The sequence below is a fragment of the Acanthochromis polyacanthus genome, chromosome 12 (assembly GCF_021347895.1).
Source record: "Acanthochromis polyacanthus isolate Apoly-LR-REF ecotype Palm Island chromosome 12, KAUST_Apoly_ChrSc, whole genome shotgun sequence".
Lineage (NCBI taxonomy): Eukaryota > Metazoa > Chordata > Actinopteri > Pomacentridae > Acanthochromis > Acanthochromis polyacanthus.
Window position 1 is genome coordinate 28,712,757 of NC_067124.1, and position 13,504 is coordinate 28,726,260.

Sequence of the window (13,504 nt, forward strand, 5' to 3'; positions counted from 1 at the left end):
AGTCACGTCAATAATGCGTGATTAGCAATCATGGCACCTAAAATCACGACTCGTTCAATTAATTCTGCCCTTCTTCCAGATTCACTAATGAAGAAGACAGCTCTTTGCACCCTTTATTGGTTTAAAACATCAAGTAGAGACAGGCTATAACAAATGAGATTTATTTATACATATGCAGTCCAAATATACATATATTAGAATAAATGTTTAAAAAGCCCTAACCTACACCACCCAGTTTAAGAGCTGTGAAGTCAACAGAAGTCTGTGTTGATGTGGAAACACATCAGCAGGATAAACACCATCTGTGTCCATAACCTTTGGATTTAATCAAGCCCCGCCTAACGCTACCGTCCTTTCTCCCTTTCCTCATCTATTAAACTATTAGATACTAACAAACGCAATCCTGGACCCTGAATACAACCCCCGCCCCCTCCACAGGAAATAAAGACAAGTGAAAGCGAGGGCAGACCTCAGGGAGATCCCAGAAGGCAGAGTCCTGTTCCAGTTAGATACAGTGCACAGAGACGGAAAGGAGTAGGTGAGCACGCAGTGGAGGATTTCATTTACAGTAAAACAAGCCATCTCGGGTACATCAGAGACCACAGGAGCAGGGCAGGGCTGAGTGCCCTCACTACCTCATCCCCTGAAACATTATCCATCCATCCATCCATTCCAGCTAGCAGGAAGCAGCAGCAGTACAGGGCTGTCCATGCATTCAAACCAAACTCCCTGCCACTGCACCCGAATGTTCAGGGCAGGGCTGAGGCGGGCGTCAGCAGTTAACCCGTCTACCAGCGATGCAGCTATCCCATCTCATTTAGAGTTAACGCTGTGCAAAGCTTGTAAGAGCATGACTCATCTGTGGAGTACAAAGTGTGCACAGAGCAGGAAAGCCTTCCAAACAAAGATCAAAAGCAATCAAAAAGAAATTGCATGTCACTGTTAGGGAGGGATGTTATTGCTCTGAGAGGCCTGCTGGAACACAACTTGAACCAACCGACTTCGACCAAATTCAAGCGCGTGCATTTAGGAAAAATGACCTGAGGCCCATGCCCCTCCATTAGCGGGGGACAGTTACCCTTACAAGCTTCTTCACAGAGAGAAAAGATTGTAGACAAAAGCATCAGAAAACAAGAGAGCTCCCTTTGCTGCGAAGAAATCAGTGTAGAAAATCTCACCCTTTGGCCAAACAAAGCGTTAATCTAGTGTTCAATAAATATTGTAAGGGACATTATTTTCTAAATACTCTATATTTTGGGAGAGCGGGAAGGACAGTGACGGCAGAGGGGTTGCAGTTCAGTCTGTTGAAAGTAGATTTTTACTGCCCAATATCCTGGGAGTGGGAAACTGAAAGGAAGCATTTACTAGCTTGTAAAATAGAGCTTTCAAAGGCAGGATAGTTTGCAAAGACAAAAATTGTGATGAGATACAAAAGGGACCTTACAATGTGTTAAATTTTCATTAGGACTGTGAATCATTTCTGATCATGGACCGTGTACCTCACCTGTTTTCTTTCCACTGACGCCAATCTTCCCTGTCTGTCCATCTGAACCTCTTTACCATCCCTCCTTCACACTGTTCTAAGTTTTCTTAACCTGACAAAAGACACATCAAAGCAACTACAAGTGTCCTTGTGTGAATCTCTCTACCTGTCTCTCCATTTTCCCTGTCCATCTGTCTGTCTGTGTCTATCTGGCTCTTTCTCCATTTGCCTGGAGGTGAAGGAGGAGGCCCCGTGGTAAAGTCTCAGTTGTTCTGGCAGCAGACACCCTTGTTGGAGGAGTTTTGGGTGGGTTCAACCGTGATGGGCACAACGTTGGATGCCGGCGAAAAGTCAGAGTTGCTCTGTCCTGATATCTGCCTCTTTGACACGATGTCGTAGATGGCTGTGAAGGAGAGGAGGGTGAAAGAGGATAAAGTTATGTGTAGATGCCTAAAAATCCAGCCAACAGTGGGACATATTGTGATAAGGACAAACAGCATGGCAAAACTGAACAACAACTGTTCTATCCAGACTCCTGGCAGCAGTGGAGGATTCTTTCCATCCTAAACTGGCATCGTTGTGTCATGTGGACAAATCAAGTCTCAATTTAGGCATTCCCCAAAGCTACAATATGCAATGCATTTTACAACTGCAATACCGACATTAAAGTAATACATAACCAGGCTTTTGGCCTCTGTGACCCTGCATGCCAATGATGGTCAAGTATATCTCATTTAATCAAGTTAAAGATGCTTAGTTACTCTAATATTATTCATGGTTTTGGCCTCACACAGTTACATATACATGATTGACTGTGATATTAATGCTAAAAAATGCTGTGTTCATAGACAACACTGCATATGCATAAAATAAACTGGCTTCAACTTGGGTAAATTTGTCATTAAAAACACCATCTTTCTCTGTTTTCGAAGAAATATTTGGTCTCACACCTGTCTGAGCTTCCACTTAGATAGCTACCATAGCCTGCATGTGAGATGTTTAGGAAGCCATTGTGTCCATTAAGCAGATATTCAGCAAGTGAGGCATTTTGGTTGCAGCTTTACTTATATTTTGCCTCTAGGAGTTGCTCTGAATTCATGTGAAGATTATTTTAGGTGTTATTTGAATGCAAAGATTTGTAGGTTAGCAGGAATGTACTACAACATAAATGTGACAGTGAAGTAAAAATGTTTTGTCCTTAAACTCAAAAATAATCATTCTTTAATGATGATCAAAATTGTTGTGACTACTATTTTGGCCACAATCTTGCAGCAGTTCAAACCCCATGTGAACTCTTTGCTTTCAATTGCAGTTTTTTCTTCATCCATTTGCTTTGTCAAAATATTTCTACAGGCCACTCAACAAACTTTAGCTCAGATGCCACTGGAGCAGGAGAGCAGGACTCATGCAAACACCTCTCTGACTTACTGTTGCATACCACTTTAACTCTAAACTACAGCCAGATGTGGAGCAAAACAGTCCTGAAATAAAAAAAACTGCCTATGAAGCAAGAACCTTTAAAGCAAAACAAGACTCCTGGCTCTGACTAGGACGCGACATGTCAGGTGGTCAAACTATGACTCATTACAAACCCTACTCAGGCCCAGCTGTTGTGCACATACAGACGATAACCCACCACGATGACCCCATCTGACCTACGATCAGTCTGCTGCTGCACAGGCAACGGGTTCTCTGCTCCACTGGGTCTTAAGTTTAATTCTGACAGGTCTGCTAAAGCACTGCTAGCTCTTCTCCTTTAATGAGCTAATTGGTAATGTTAACTCAATAGGGCTAGTTGGTTTGAAGTTTTTAGGAATTCCAAATTACTGATAAAGCTGTGGCGTGGGCAGAGTGGCTCAAACGGCTCAAGCAGAGGCATCTGGGAATTCAACGTGGAGCAGAGGCAGAATACAAACTGCAAGTGGCACACACTTGCAGACTGATAGCCCTTGGGGCAACTCAAGTGGAAGCGCCGCTCACTGTTGGATTGTCCCTTTAGGCACTCCAGGGGTTGAGCCACAACAATTGCTTTTTTTCTCCATGTTATCAAATCTCCACCATAAAACGCACTTGTTAGTGTGGCCTCATGCCTCCTAGGGACACTACTCAGACATTACCTGAGAAAAACATATTTGTAAACCGGTGTCAGAGTATCTTTTTCAAACAAGCAGGCACAGTCAGAAAAAAGCTGTTTGTGGTTTTCTGTGATCTTCATAGCAGCTCTTAGGACTGACAAACTGCTTCGTCTTTTAGGGTGGCAATAACTCGTGTTTTTGACCCCAAAAAATTCAGGTGGTTTTCCTACATCAAACTACACACCAGAGACTGAAGCACAGAGCTCATTAGATGGACTTTGCCGCCATCTAGTGGCAAAGAAGAGGTGTTGTTATTAAAACTATTAAAGCCTGGATGAACAGAACACATTCAGACAAATAAATACTCTCTTATATAAAGAATTACTGTTAAATGGCCTAGAAGCTTCAGACATCACTCCCCTTATTGATCAAACCCACTTTAACTTTATGCTTTGATAAGATTCTGGAAGAAATATACACAAATGTGAAACTCACCTGTGAGAATCGTCTGGAAAGCCAGCTCCACATTGGATGAGTCTAATGCTGACGTTTCCAGGAAGGACAAGCCATACTTCTCTGCAAGAAAAGAAAACATGTGCACATTAAAAAACATGACATGTTAAAGGACTGCCAGAATTACACAGAGTTGAGGTGGATTGTACTGAAACTGATTTTCAGAGTTTGATATATTTCTGCATAATGAAAAGTTTAAATGTAGTTATTCCAACAGTTTCCTATTTGACAGCTCGCATCAATCCATTTTCTATTCACAAAACATTTAATGGGTTTCTGTGCTCAGTAATTTCTTACACATTTAGAACCTAATGATGTAAGCCACAAAGACAAAATCATGAATTCAAAAGTTCAGATTCTGATTAACAAGCTGAGAGATATACAACACATTAAAAAGATTACTCTACTGTATTACCAACATACATTAAGGCATGTAAGCAATAACTTTACTATTCACAATTGTGCTTTCCCCTTATATCACATAGCAAAGTCTTCTGTGAAAAAAAAGACTATAACAAACAGGAAAGACAAACATCAGCCAGTCAGGAACTATTTTAATGGAGACCAATCATAAAAAACACAATTTATGAGTTCATTTTAAATTGGTGAAAATATAAACTGCAAGAAGTTTGTGATTGTACTTCTATAAAGGACAACACAGCTACAAGGGTTGATTAATTGAATACCAGAATATTAGTTTGCTAAATGCAGAACATTTGATTGTTTTATTTACTAACATTGATAATCTACTGCTTTTCCTATGTTTCCAAGTATACAGAAGATTGTGATTAAAAATGAAATTTAGAATAAAACTGTTACTATTACAGGGTGGCAGATTGGTGCATCTTATTCTGTTCTTTGAGGAAACCTGTTACTTGCAGCATTATAACACTTGTACAGATGTGTCCACAACATGGACTTTATGTAAACTAGGTACTATAAATTGGGTCAGTGGTGCAGAAAAACAAATCAGTACAAACAGACCAAGACTGACTAGTAAATATGATATTTAACTCGTAGAGCCAACCACTTTCTTTAGTCTAATACGGGTCAACAGGAAATGTGGATTTTAGCGTCTTACTTTCAGACTTACTGAGAGTCATTTTACAGTCAAAGCAAGAACACTGAAATCGGACAAGTCAATAAATTCAAGGTCGAGAGTAAACACACGACACAACCGAGGGTGACAAAGATATACTTGAAGTGAACCGGAAGGCTCTGAAACAAAGTTGTGAAATTCTCAGAGGGGCTGAGATAAATGAAAGCTTAATCAATTTAAAACTAGACCCTTTGACCTGCTGCTGTTCTTTCTTACAAGTATTTGAACGCAGTCAAGCCAAGGACATGTGTCAGTCGGTGAACACACTTCAGTAGATTGCCTTACAGTATCACACTGCAAACACTACTAACCCCGGTGTTTCCAAAGGGAATATAAAAAGACCGTGCTAAGAGGGCTTTTAAAAAACAGCGCAAACTAAACTGAAGGAGAACTTGTGAAGGAAGCAAAAGCATTAATTATTTTCACCGTCAGCAGCACATGACATGTTTTAAGTGCTTAAAGAGCTAATTAAAGCAGCAAGGGATCACTTAATCCCATATGCTCATTATCACAGTTTTAACATAGCAATAATTTAATGAGTCCCACAACTTTACAAGCCAATACAGGACACATGCTATATGTGCAAACACACACAGTGCCATTGCAGTGACAGTACCTGCAAAGGCCTTAGCCTCGTCTGTGGGCACTGCCCTGAGGTGGCGTAGATCGCTTTTGTTTCCTACGAGCATGATGACTATGTTGCTGTCTGCGTGGTCTTGCAGCTCCTTCAGCCAGCGCTCGGCGTTTTCATACGTCAGGTGCTTGGCTATGTCGTAAACCAACAGAGCTCCAACTGCTCCGCGGTAGTACCTGGATGACAGGAGATCAGATGAACAAAATATAAACTGGAGTATACAAGTCGTTCTGGCTGCAGCCTGTTGATTTCACTGTGGGTGTGGACTCAGCCAGCTCTGACACACAAGAAATAAACCGTGAGGCTACAACAACAAATGAAAGCCGACTGGCAATTCTTATTTTAATTAAAGACTGGCTGCACTCGCTGTGTATTTCGTCAGTGCCTGTGGGGTCTTGGCACAGTTCATGCTGGTCCACGGAGTGCTACATCAAGGAAGAAAACCCAAGAAGAGTGACAAATGTGGGGGAAAGAACTTGACTGAAAGACAGGAGGAAGCTGTGATTATCAAAACCTGTCCTGCCCCAAGGCAGAAGGTACATTTTGTAGTTTTAATCACTTCTGATAATCACTTAGTAGCTATTTTAGGAATGGAAGAACAGTAACTGATTGATTCTGAAATTAAACCAGGGAGGACAATGCTTGTTTGGAATGTAACCTATTCAACTCTAGTTTCTGGCCATTTTCTTTGCTCCTGTCACATTTTTCCTTACTGTGGGCTAATTATTCTCTACAAAATAAAGTCCTGCAACTCTATGGAAATAACACCACCTAGACTAGAAGTAGAGAGAATTTGAAAACGTGTTTTTGTATTATGACACAGTTACAATGCATTACTTATTTTCCAAACGAAAGAATAGAATCAACTTGTGCAACACTTATCCAAGTGTTTACAGGCGTTACCAACACTGGAAGAAAATGTTGGCTCTGCATGCTGTCAGTATCTTACTGCTTGTCTTCTATCTGCTCTGAGTAAACACAGCCTGCAGTTCAACCAAAAAAGTCTATGATTTTATATTACATGATTTTTGGTCACAGCTGAATCACTTGTAGCTTCACAGTTGTCCTGAGGAGTGCAGACTGCTTTTTTTCTTCTTTTTTTTTTTACAGAATCTAATGCACAGAATTTCCTTTTGCCCAGTGTATAAATGCGACATGATGAACTTTGATGGAATATCACAATTTGACGTGATAGTGACTAGGTTTTCCAACAAAACACAACCCCGGTGAGTAGTTAGGACCGTCATCACAATTTCAAATGCAATGATTCTTCCTATTTTTTACTGCTTCTTTCTAGGTTTGAGGTTCAGAGGGTTAACAATCCTATAAACGAAACTAAAAATGGCACAATACACATGCATGAGGACATAAACAAGAGTCTTTTGCATTCCTCTGCTTGACTAGTGTCGGTCAATGATAGGCTTTTTTCCTGATGCATGTGAACTTCTTTATATTTTAATGTATGCTGGATCCAATTTAGGATGCTCTCAAGTGACCAGTGTGATATGAGTGTATCTGGACTCATGTATCAGAACAGTGTTTCTGAAGGCTTTAGTAATAAACTCAGAACTCACGCGGAAGTGATGGCTCGGTATCGCTCCTGTCCGGCTGTGTCCCAGATCTGAGCCTTCACGGTCTTGCCCTCTACCTGGATGCTGCGTGTGGCGAACTCCACCCCGATGGTGCTCTTGCTCTCTAAGTTGAACTCATTTCGGGTGAATCGGGACAGCAGATTACTCTTCCCTACACCTGAATCTCCGATCAGTACCACTACATGGAAACAAGAAAGGGAAACAATGAACACAGTTGAAAGATGCAATGTTGACTCTTACCTGCAAGCAAATGTTTTCAAACTTGTTGCTGTAACAGAATCTCATTTTTCAGTGTGTATATAAAAAATGACAAATACACGTGGAGAATAGACTACATTACTGGAAACTATGATAGCTGAAGGGTGTTTGTCAGCTACATGTAGCTCAGTGTAGGGCTATGGCTGTAAATTCATGGTAGACCATTGATGCAACAGTCCATTGTGTCACAAAGAAGTGAAACTGAACTAGACGGGCTGATTCTTTAAATTAAATTTGAGTCTCATTTCCATTAGAACTTGTGTGGCTGCCAGCCAAGCCAGAGCAGAAACTCAGGGGATTCCCACCGACTATACACAATGCCAAAACCACCTGCTCTTTTAGGAAATACATGCAGACTGCAGAAAGAGTAAACCAATGAAGGAGAGAGCAGAATCAGCCAGAAGTATGCAGAAATAACTGCATAGTACATTGTCCTGACTGTATATAATCAACATAAAATCACTGGTTTTGACATTGCGGACGCACAAGCTGTTAGTAGTTGATCTATCATTGGTCAATAATCAAGAAAATTAATTGTTACAATTTGGATAATAGAATTTCAGCTGATAATCATGTCTGATAATAGCTGTTGACAATTTGAAACCTGTCCTGATGGGTGATTTTTCTGCTTTTTCCTCCTCTAGTTTGCTCTTTGTGACGCTGAATGTTTGCTGAAGGGTGAAGCTGAGCTCTGGATTGCGGACACAGAGCGACTTTGCAGCTGAACAATGAAACAGACTTAAGTCAAAGTCAACAATGTTTGTCACCCGATGTGGAACAAAATCTGCTTCTTAGAGAGACAGTATGAGCAATTTATCAAACCTCTGTTAAACAAGCAGAATATGAACGTAAATAAATGTGTTTGCCTGCTCTGCTTGCTCTTTTCATCTATAGTTGACTTGTTTTACACACTCATAAGATGCTATTTATGCTGATAGTGAAGTGAATTTTCCACTTAGCTGATTATTTGTAGCAGGTTCTCCCTTTTCCCCACATCTTTCTAACATCAGGTAGGGGAGTATCCTTGTTGCTCACTATACCTTTTCCCAAGCCAACAATCCCACATTCTCATTGCACAGAAAAATAGCAAATTGCTATAAACTACATGTCGACCCTTTTAAAATTCCCAAACAAAGCATAAAAAAATCAACTAAATCTGCCAACATCCCAAACAATGATGCAGCTTTGTGTTAGTTTACACAAAAACTTAAGGTGGGTTTTTACTTAGGGCTGAGCAATTATCAGCCTATTAATTTATCCAATATTGAGCATTTTTTCCAAATACTGGTATCCTCATTTTATAAAACAATTTCAATTCAAATAAATCAATTTTAAAATTGTGTTACTTCTTACTGCTCTGAGAAATGTCGCACCCACAAAGCTGCATTTCAACAGAGTTTTAGGTTAGTGTTTTTGTGCTATTGTAAATTTTGGCACCAAGACTTTCCTTTTTTCTCTAGTTGGTCATCTGCCTCCTAATAATTGACATTAGCACTGAAAATTCATATTAGTCCATCCCTGTTTTTTACAGACATAGCAGTGAGAGCTGTAAACATAATATTTTCATCTCGGAGTACTTTGAAACACACTGAGTGTTTGTCAGAAAACTACTTCCACAATTGTCAGGTGAGTCAGCCTGTCAAAAGGAACCTACCACACCAGCACAGCACCCTGCTCTTAAGAAATAGGAACTTGTTCTGGAATGTTGAAACTGCGTTAACCAACCGGCCGCTGTGCTTGCACTCCCATTTAAGCAAGGCAGCTCTTTCTACAGGCAAACTGTGCGTTACAAGTTTGCCAGTGATACTGTAGAGTAGAAACGAGTAGATGATTTTCTTCATTAGAAATAATGAAAATGAGAGAAGCGTTTAGGGACGACAGATCCAACAGTGTGGCTCGCCTACACGTGAAAAAGCATACGCTCGTTCTCGGTTTCTCCATTTCATCTGGCACAAAACATCTTGGGCGGTGGACAAAAATCATTATGCAATCCTTTCTACATGCTCAGCCATCAGACAGGTAATGCCATGGCTGTGTTACACACCCATTCACTCACCTATTGTTGAGTTAGAATTCTGCAGCTAAAAAGATATGTCAGCCCTCTATTATATTATACTGTCCAGCACCGGGTGATGTAGCCTCGCCTGAATGAAGGAATGAAGAATAATAATACTGAGAGTCCATCTGTCTGTTAACCGAGATTAATTGATACACTGATATCCACTGAATCCCAGTAAATGGAGTAAAAGATCGCTATTACATGTCCGACTTCTAAATTTCCATTTATGGGAAATTAAATCAGCAGCTTAGTCAGACTATCTAAAAGAGAAGCCTTCAATTTCTGCAGTATTATTACTTTTTTATCAGTGCTGATTTCATGGAATCAAATGCATCATTGAGATTGAAAACATTTGATAAAATACACCATATAATTTACTTATTTTATGTGGTGAAATGTGTTGTGAATGAAAAAAGATGTCCTGCTAGGACCAGAAGAGAAGCAGTTAGTTTGACATAGCAGAAACAGCCACTATTGAGGCTCATACATAGCATTAAATTGACCAACGAAGGAAGTGCGAGAGGACAGCAGGAAAAACTCCCTGAACCGATGTCTCCATCAGTAGGAAACTGCTAACGTGACTCATTGAGAACTCACCCAACCTGACTCATGTTAACCAACAGCACAGGACAAAAGGAGATTGTAAGAACAAAGGAGAGCCCTCACAGTGACATTTTCTTGGTTTAACGGCAGCCAATACCTTATCAGCGCCCTTGCACTACTGCACATGATTCAGATAAGTTTGGTCACCTGAAACCACATTGGTGTGTCTGAGAGAATAGATCTTCCTCTGCGTGGCCACACACTCGCTTTATGCAGGTATTTCCAGTTTGACAACACATGCTTGTTTAGTGTTGTATATTTGAACAGACCATGAGCACTTCAGTTCCTCTGGTTTGTGACAAGGTGTAACTTTGAACTCCTGTCTTACCAGATATCCATAAGGTCAAAACTGACCATGTCTCCACAATTACAGTACCTGTGGTGGTAGGACAGTGTTTCAACACACTGAGGGGAAATACCTAGCCTCAGGAAAACTTTTGATGCCTTTAAATGATTGATTGATGCCATACATATTTTAACTGTATCTTAGAGCATATGAACAACTTTTTTTGTCATTATGAAGATAAAACCATAAATCAAAGCTTAAAGACATGAAGTATTTCTTTCGGTAATGTAACAGTGACGCTTTAACTGCATTTCTCTTTCATCAGATGTGATCACTTTTCTAATGGTGACATATTTTAAGATGAAATGATTGTGAAATGAATATTCTAAATGCAACACTGGGGGTCAAACTATGTAGAGGTGAAGTCAATATCAACAAACCACAAGGCTTCAGCAAATTTTTCCTCTTCCTTCAGTGGCAAGACATTTTGTGCCAATGTGTAACACATATTCATGTTTATTAACTTATCAGATAGTCACTACAGTTACTACTACACTACTAAATTATGCTTTTTCATATGTTATCTCTTTCATCAAAAGGTTTTCTTTTTTTCCACAAAGAGACCTTTTATTTTCCTAATGATGATACATTTTTAAGAAAAAGGATTCTGAAATGACTATTATCAGCCTTACGCATGCAACAGTGGGGTATCAAACAATGAGAAAGTGAAGGCAATGTCATGAAATTTCCGCTCCTCTTTCTCAGGAGGGAATACCTTGTTTGCCACTATGCTACACATAATTTTACCATATAAATTTGAATATTATTGTTTATTAATTTGTCAGGAAAACAAATTAATGCCAGAACTGAATTTACAAAAAGTAGCTGTCCGAAACTACAAAGTGCACTTTCCAACGAGGCGTTTGGGCATCTACATAGATACCAGAGCATGTTAACTTTTTACCAAAGTTGTGCAGTTATTAGATCAAGCCAAATGTCAAGATCTGAAACTACAAAGAGTTTTTATTGATATAAAACTAATAAGCCACACTGATGTATACTTGAGGAAGGTGGAGGTCGATTGCCATATGTAGTCTCTTTTTTTTCTCGAAAAAAGCAAAAATTATTCTGAAACTACTCCTTGCACTTTCAACATTGGGGGGGTTGAACAATGGGGAAGTACAGGAAATGTCAACACTACACTGAATCAAATTTCCTATTCTCCGCTTTCTCTTCCTCAGGGGGCAGGACATTTTGTGCCAATATACAGCACAACACAAATATTAAATACTAGTGTTCATTTTTTCAGGCACTCTTAAAATTATTCATGGAACAGAATGTCCAGAAAGAAGTTTATAATGAGGTTATTCGGTATCCTGATAGAGCCATGTTAACAAGTTTTTATAAGCACAATGGTGCAATTTTTAGAAGCCAAATGTTAAAATCTGTGACTGCAAACAGATCCCAAATAGTGCTTATAAGTACAATGCTAATAATCCAGACTGTTTCTTTTTAAATGAAAGTGAAGGCTAGTTTCCAGATGTCACGTCCTTTTAATTTCATTAAAGCCGCAAGATATTCTAAATAAAAATGCAATTATTCCTAACACATGCATAATGGTGGGGTTGAACAATAAGGAAGTACAGGCAATGTCAACATAATACAAGGGTTCATCAAATTTCCTATTTTCCTCTTTCTCTTCCTCAGAGGGCAGGACATTGTGTGTCATTACAACACACATTTTAGCATTAAGGTTGAAACACTATCTAATTCCCAGACACTCCCAGAACAAAATTTTTGACAAAGAACATCTTAAAACAAAACCTAAGATTTGTACTTTCCAATGAGGTTGCTGGGTATCTACATAAATACTAGAGCATGTTGCCAACTTTTTATTATTACCTAGATGCTGTGATTATCAGATCAAACGTTAAAGGGTTTTTTTCTTTCGCCCAAATGTCTTTGCGCTTCCAGACAGGTACAAAACTAAGAGCCCAAACTGGTTCCTCTCTACTGAAGATGGAGGCTGTCGTCCTGTCACAGTTTATGACCCCTTTGTTGACCAGCGCCGCATCCCAACATGATTGCATCATTGGCCTGCAACATGATGACTATACAGCAGATGCTGCTTGACCTCAAACAAACGAGTCCCATAAGCTGCCTTCCAGTGTCCCGTCTCGGCTTTAAAGCCAAACTTTACTCAGCATTACGAGCAGCTCGAAGCAGGTGTCTTTGTCTAGTACGTCGTTCTCCACCTTGTTGTCAGGCAGCCCGTTGACAAGTCGGCATCGAGTGACACTTGCTCACAGGTGAAGCGAAACATTCAGCTAACTAGCTTGAAGCTACGCAGCCACTCACCTTTGAAGAGGTAGTCATACTCGTCTTCTCTGTTTGTCATAGCTTCTCCTCTCCAAGACTGTTTATTCACTTGAAGTCGCACAAACTTCTGGCGTTTCCAGCTACTTCGACACCGAGCGACCACCACGGAGAAAGTGTCACTCAGGCGACGACGGCGCTAACTCCCTGTCACGCTATAAACAACACGGTCCTGCCGCTGCTGCTGTCAAAGATAAACTAGCAAAATTACAACTAGAAGCTAGAAAAGTTTCGCCTCGTCTTCCTCACCCTCTGTCACTTGCCATTGCTGAGGCTGCGATGTCACGTCACCTTTTTAGCCCCGCCTCCCGTCCGCTCCCACTGGTCAATGACTGATCGACATCTGTCACTGACACTCCGCTGATTGGTCCGCTGTACTGCCAATCATGATTTCCTCGAATGACGTACGCGGCCGCTCAGCCTCAACAGGTAACATAGAGCGTCAAGTTCGTTAACAGGAGAAGCTCAGCTGGCATCACAAATATCTTGTGTATCACGTGTCACTCTACCTGTGTGATATAACAAA

The 13,504-nt window shown here is 40.3% G+C and overlaps 1 protein-coding gene across 1 annotated transcript; it reads right to left on the minus strand.

Annotated features, from left to right (window-relative positions):
* Positions 1-99: 99 nt before the first annotated feature.
* Positions 100-13,264, minus strand: rab11al (RAB11a, member RAS oncogene family, like). Its single transcript, XM_022199179.2, has 5 exons — positions 12,961-13,264; positions 7,379-7,574; positions 5,787-5,980; positions 4,054-4,134; positions 100-1,886 (listed from the first exon to the last, which is right to left on the minus strand). The coding sequence occupies exons 1-5, from the start codon at positions 12,998-13,000 to the stop codon at positions 1,747-1,749; spliced, it is 651 nt and encodes a 216-aa protein (XP_022054871.1). The 5' UTR covers positions 13,001-13,264; the 3' UTR covers positions 100-1,746.
* Between the last annotated feature and the right edge of the window lie 240 nt (positions 13,265-13,504).

What these genes read in the sequence shown, in the direction of transcription:
- rab11al (XM_022199179.2), bottom strand. Translation starts at nt 13,000, where the DNA reads ATGACAAACAGAGAAGACGAGTATGACTACCTCTTCAAAG. An exon ending in GTATGACTACCTCTTCAAAG is followed by an intron (nt 7,575 to 12,960) that starts GTGAGTGGCTGC and finishes GTTTCCATGTAG; the next exon opens with TGGTACTGATCGGAGATTCA. An exon ending in TTTCCAGACGATTCTCACAG is followed by an intron (nt 1,887 to 4,053) that starts GTGAGTTTCACA and finishes TCTCCTTCACAG; the next exon opens with CCATCTACGACATCGTGTCA.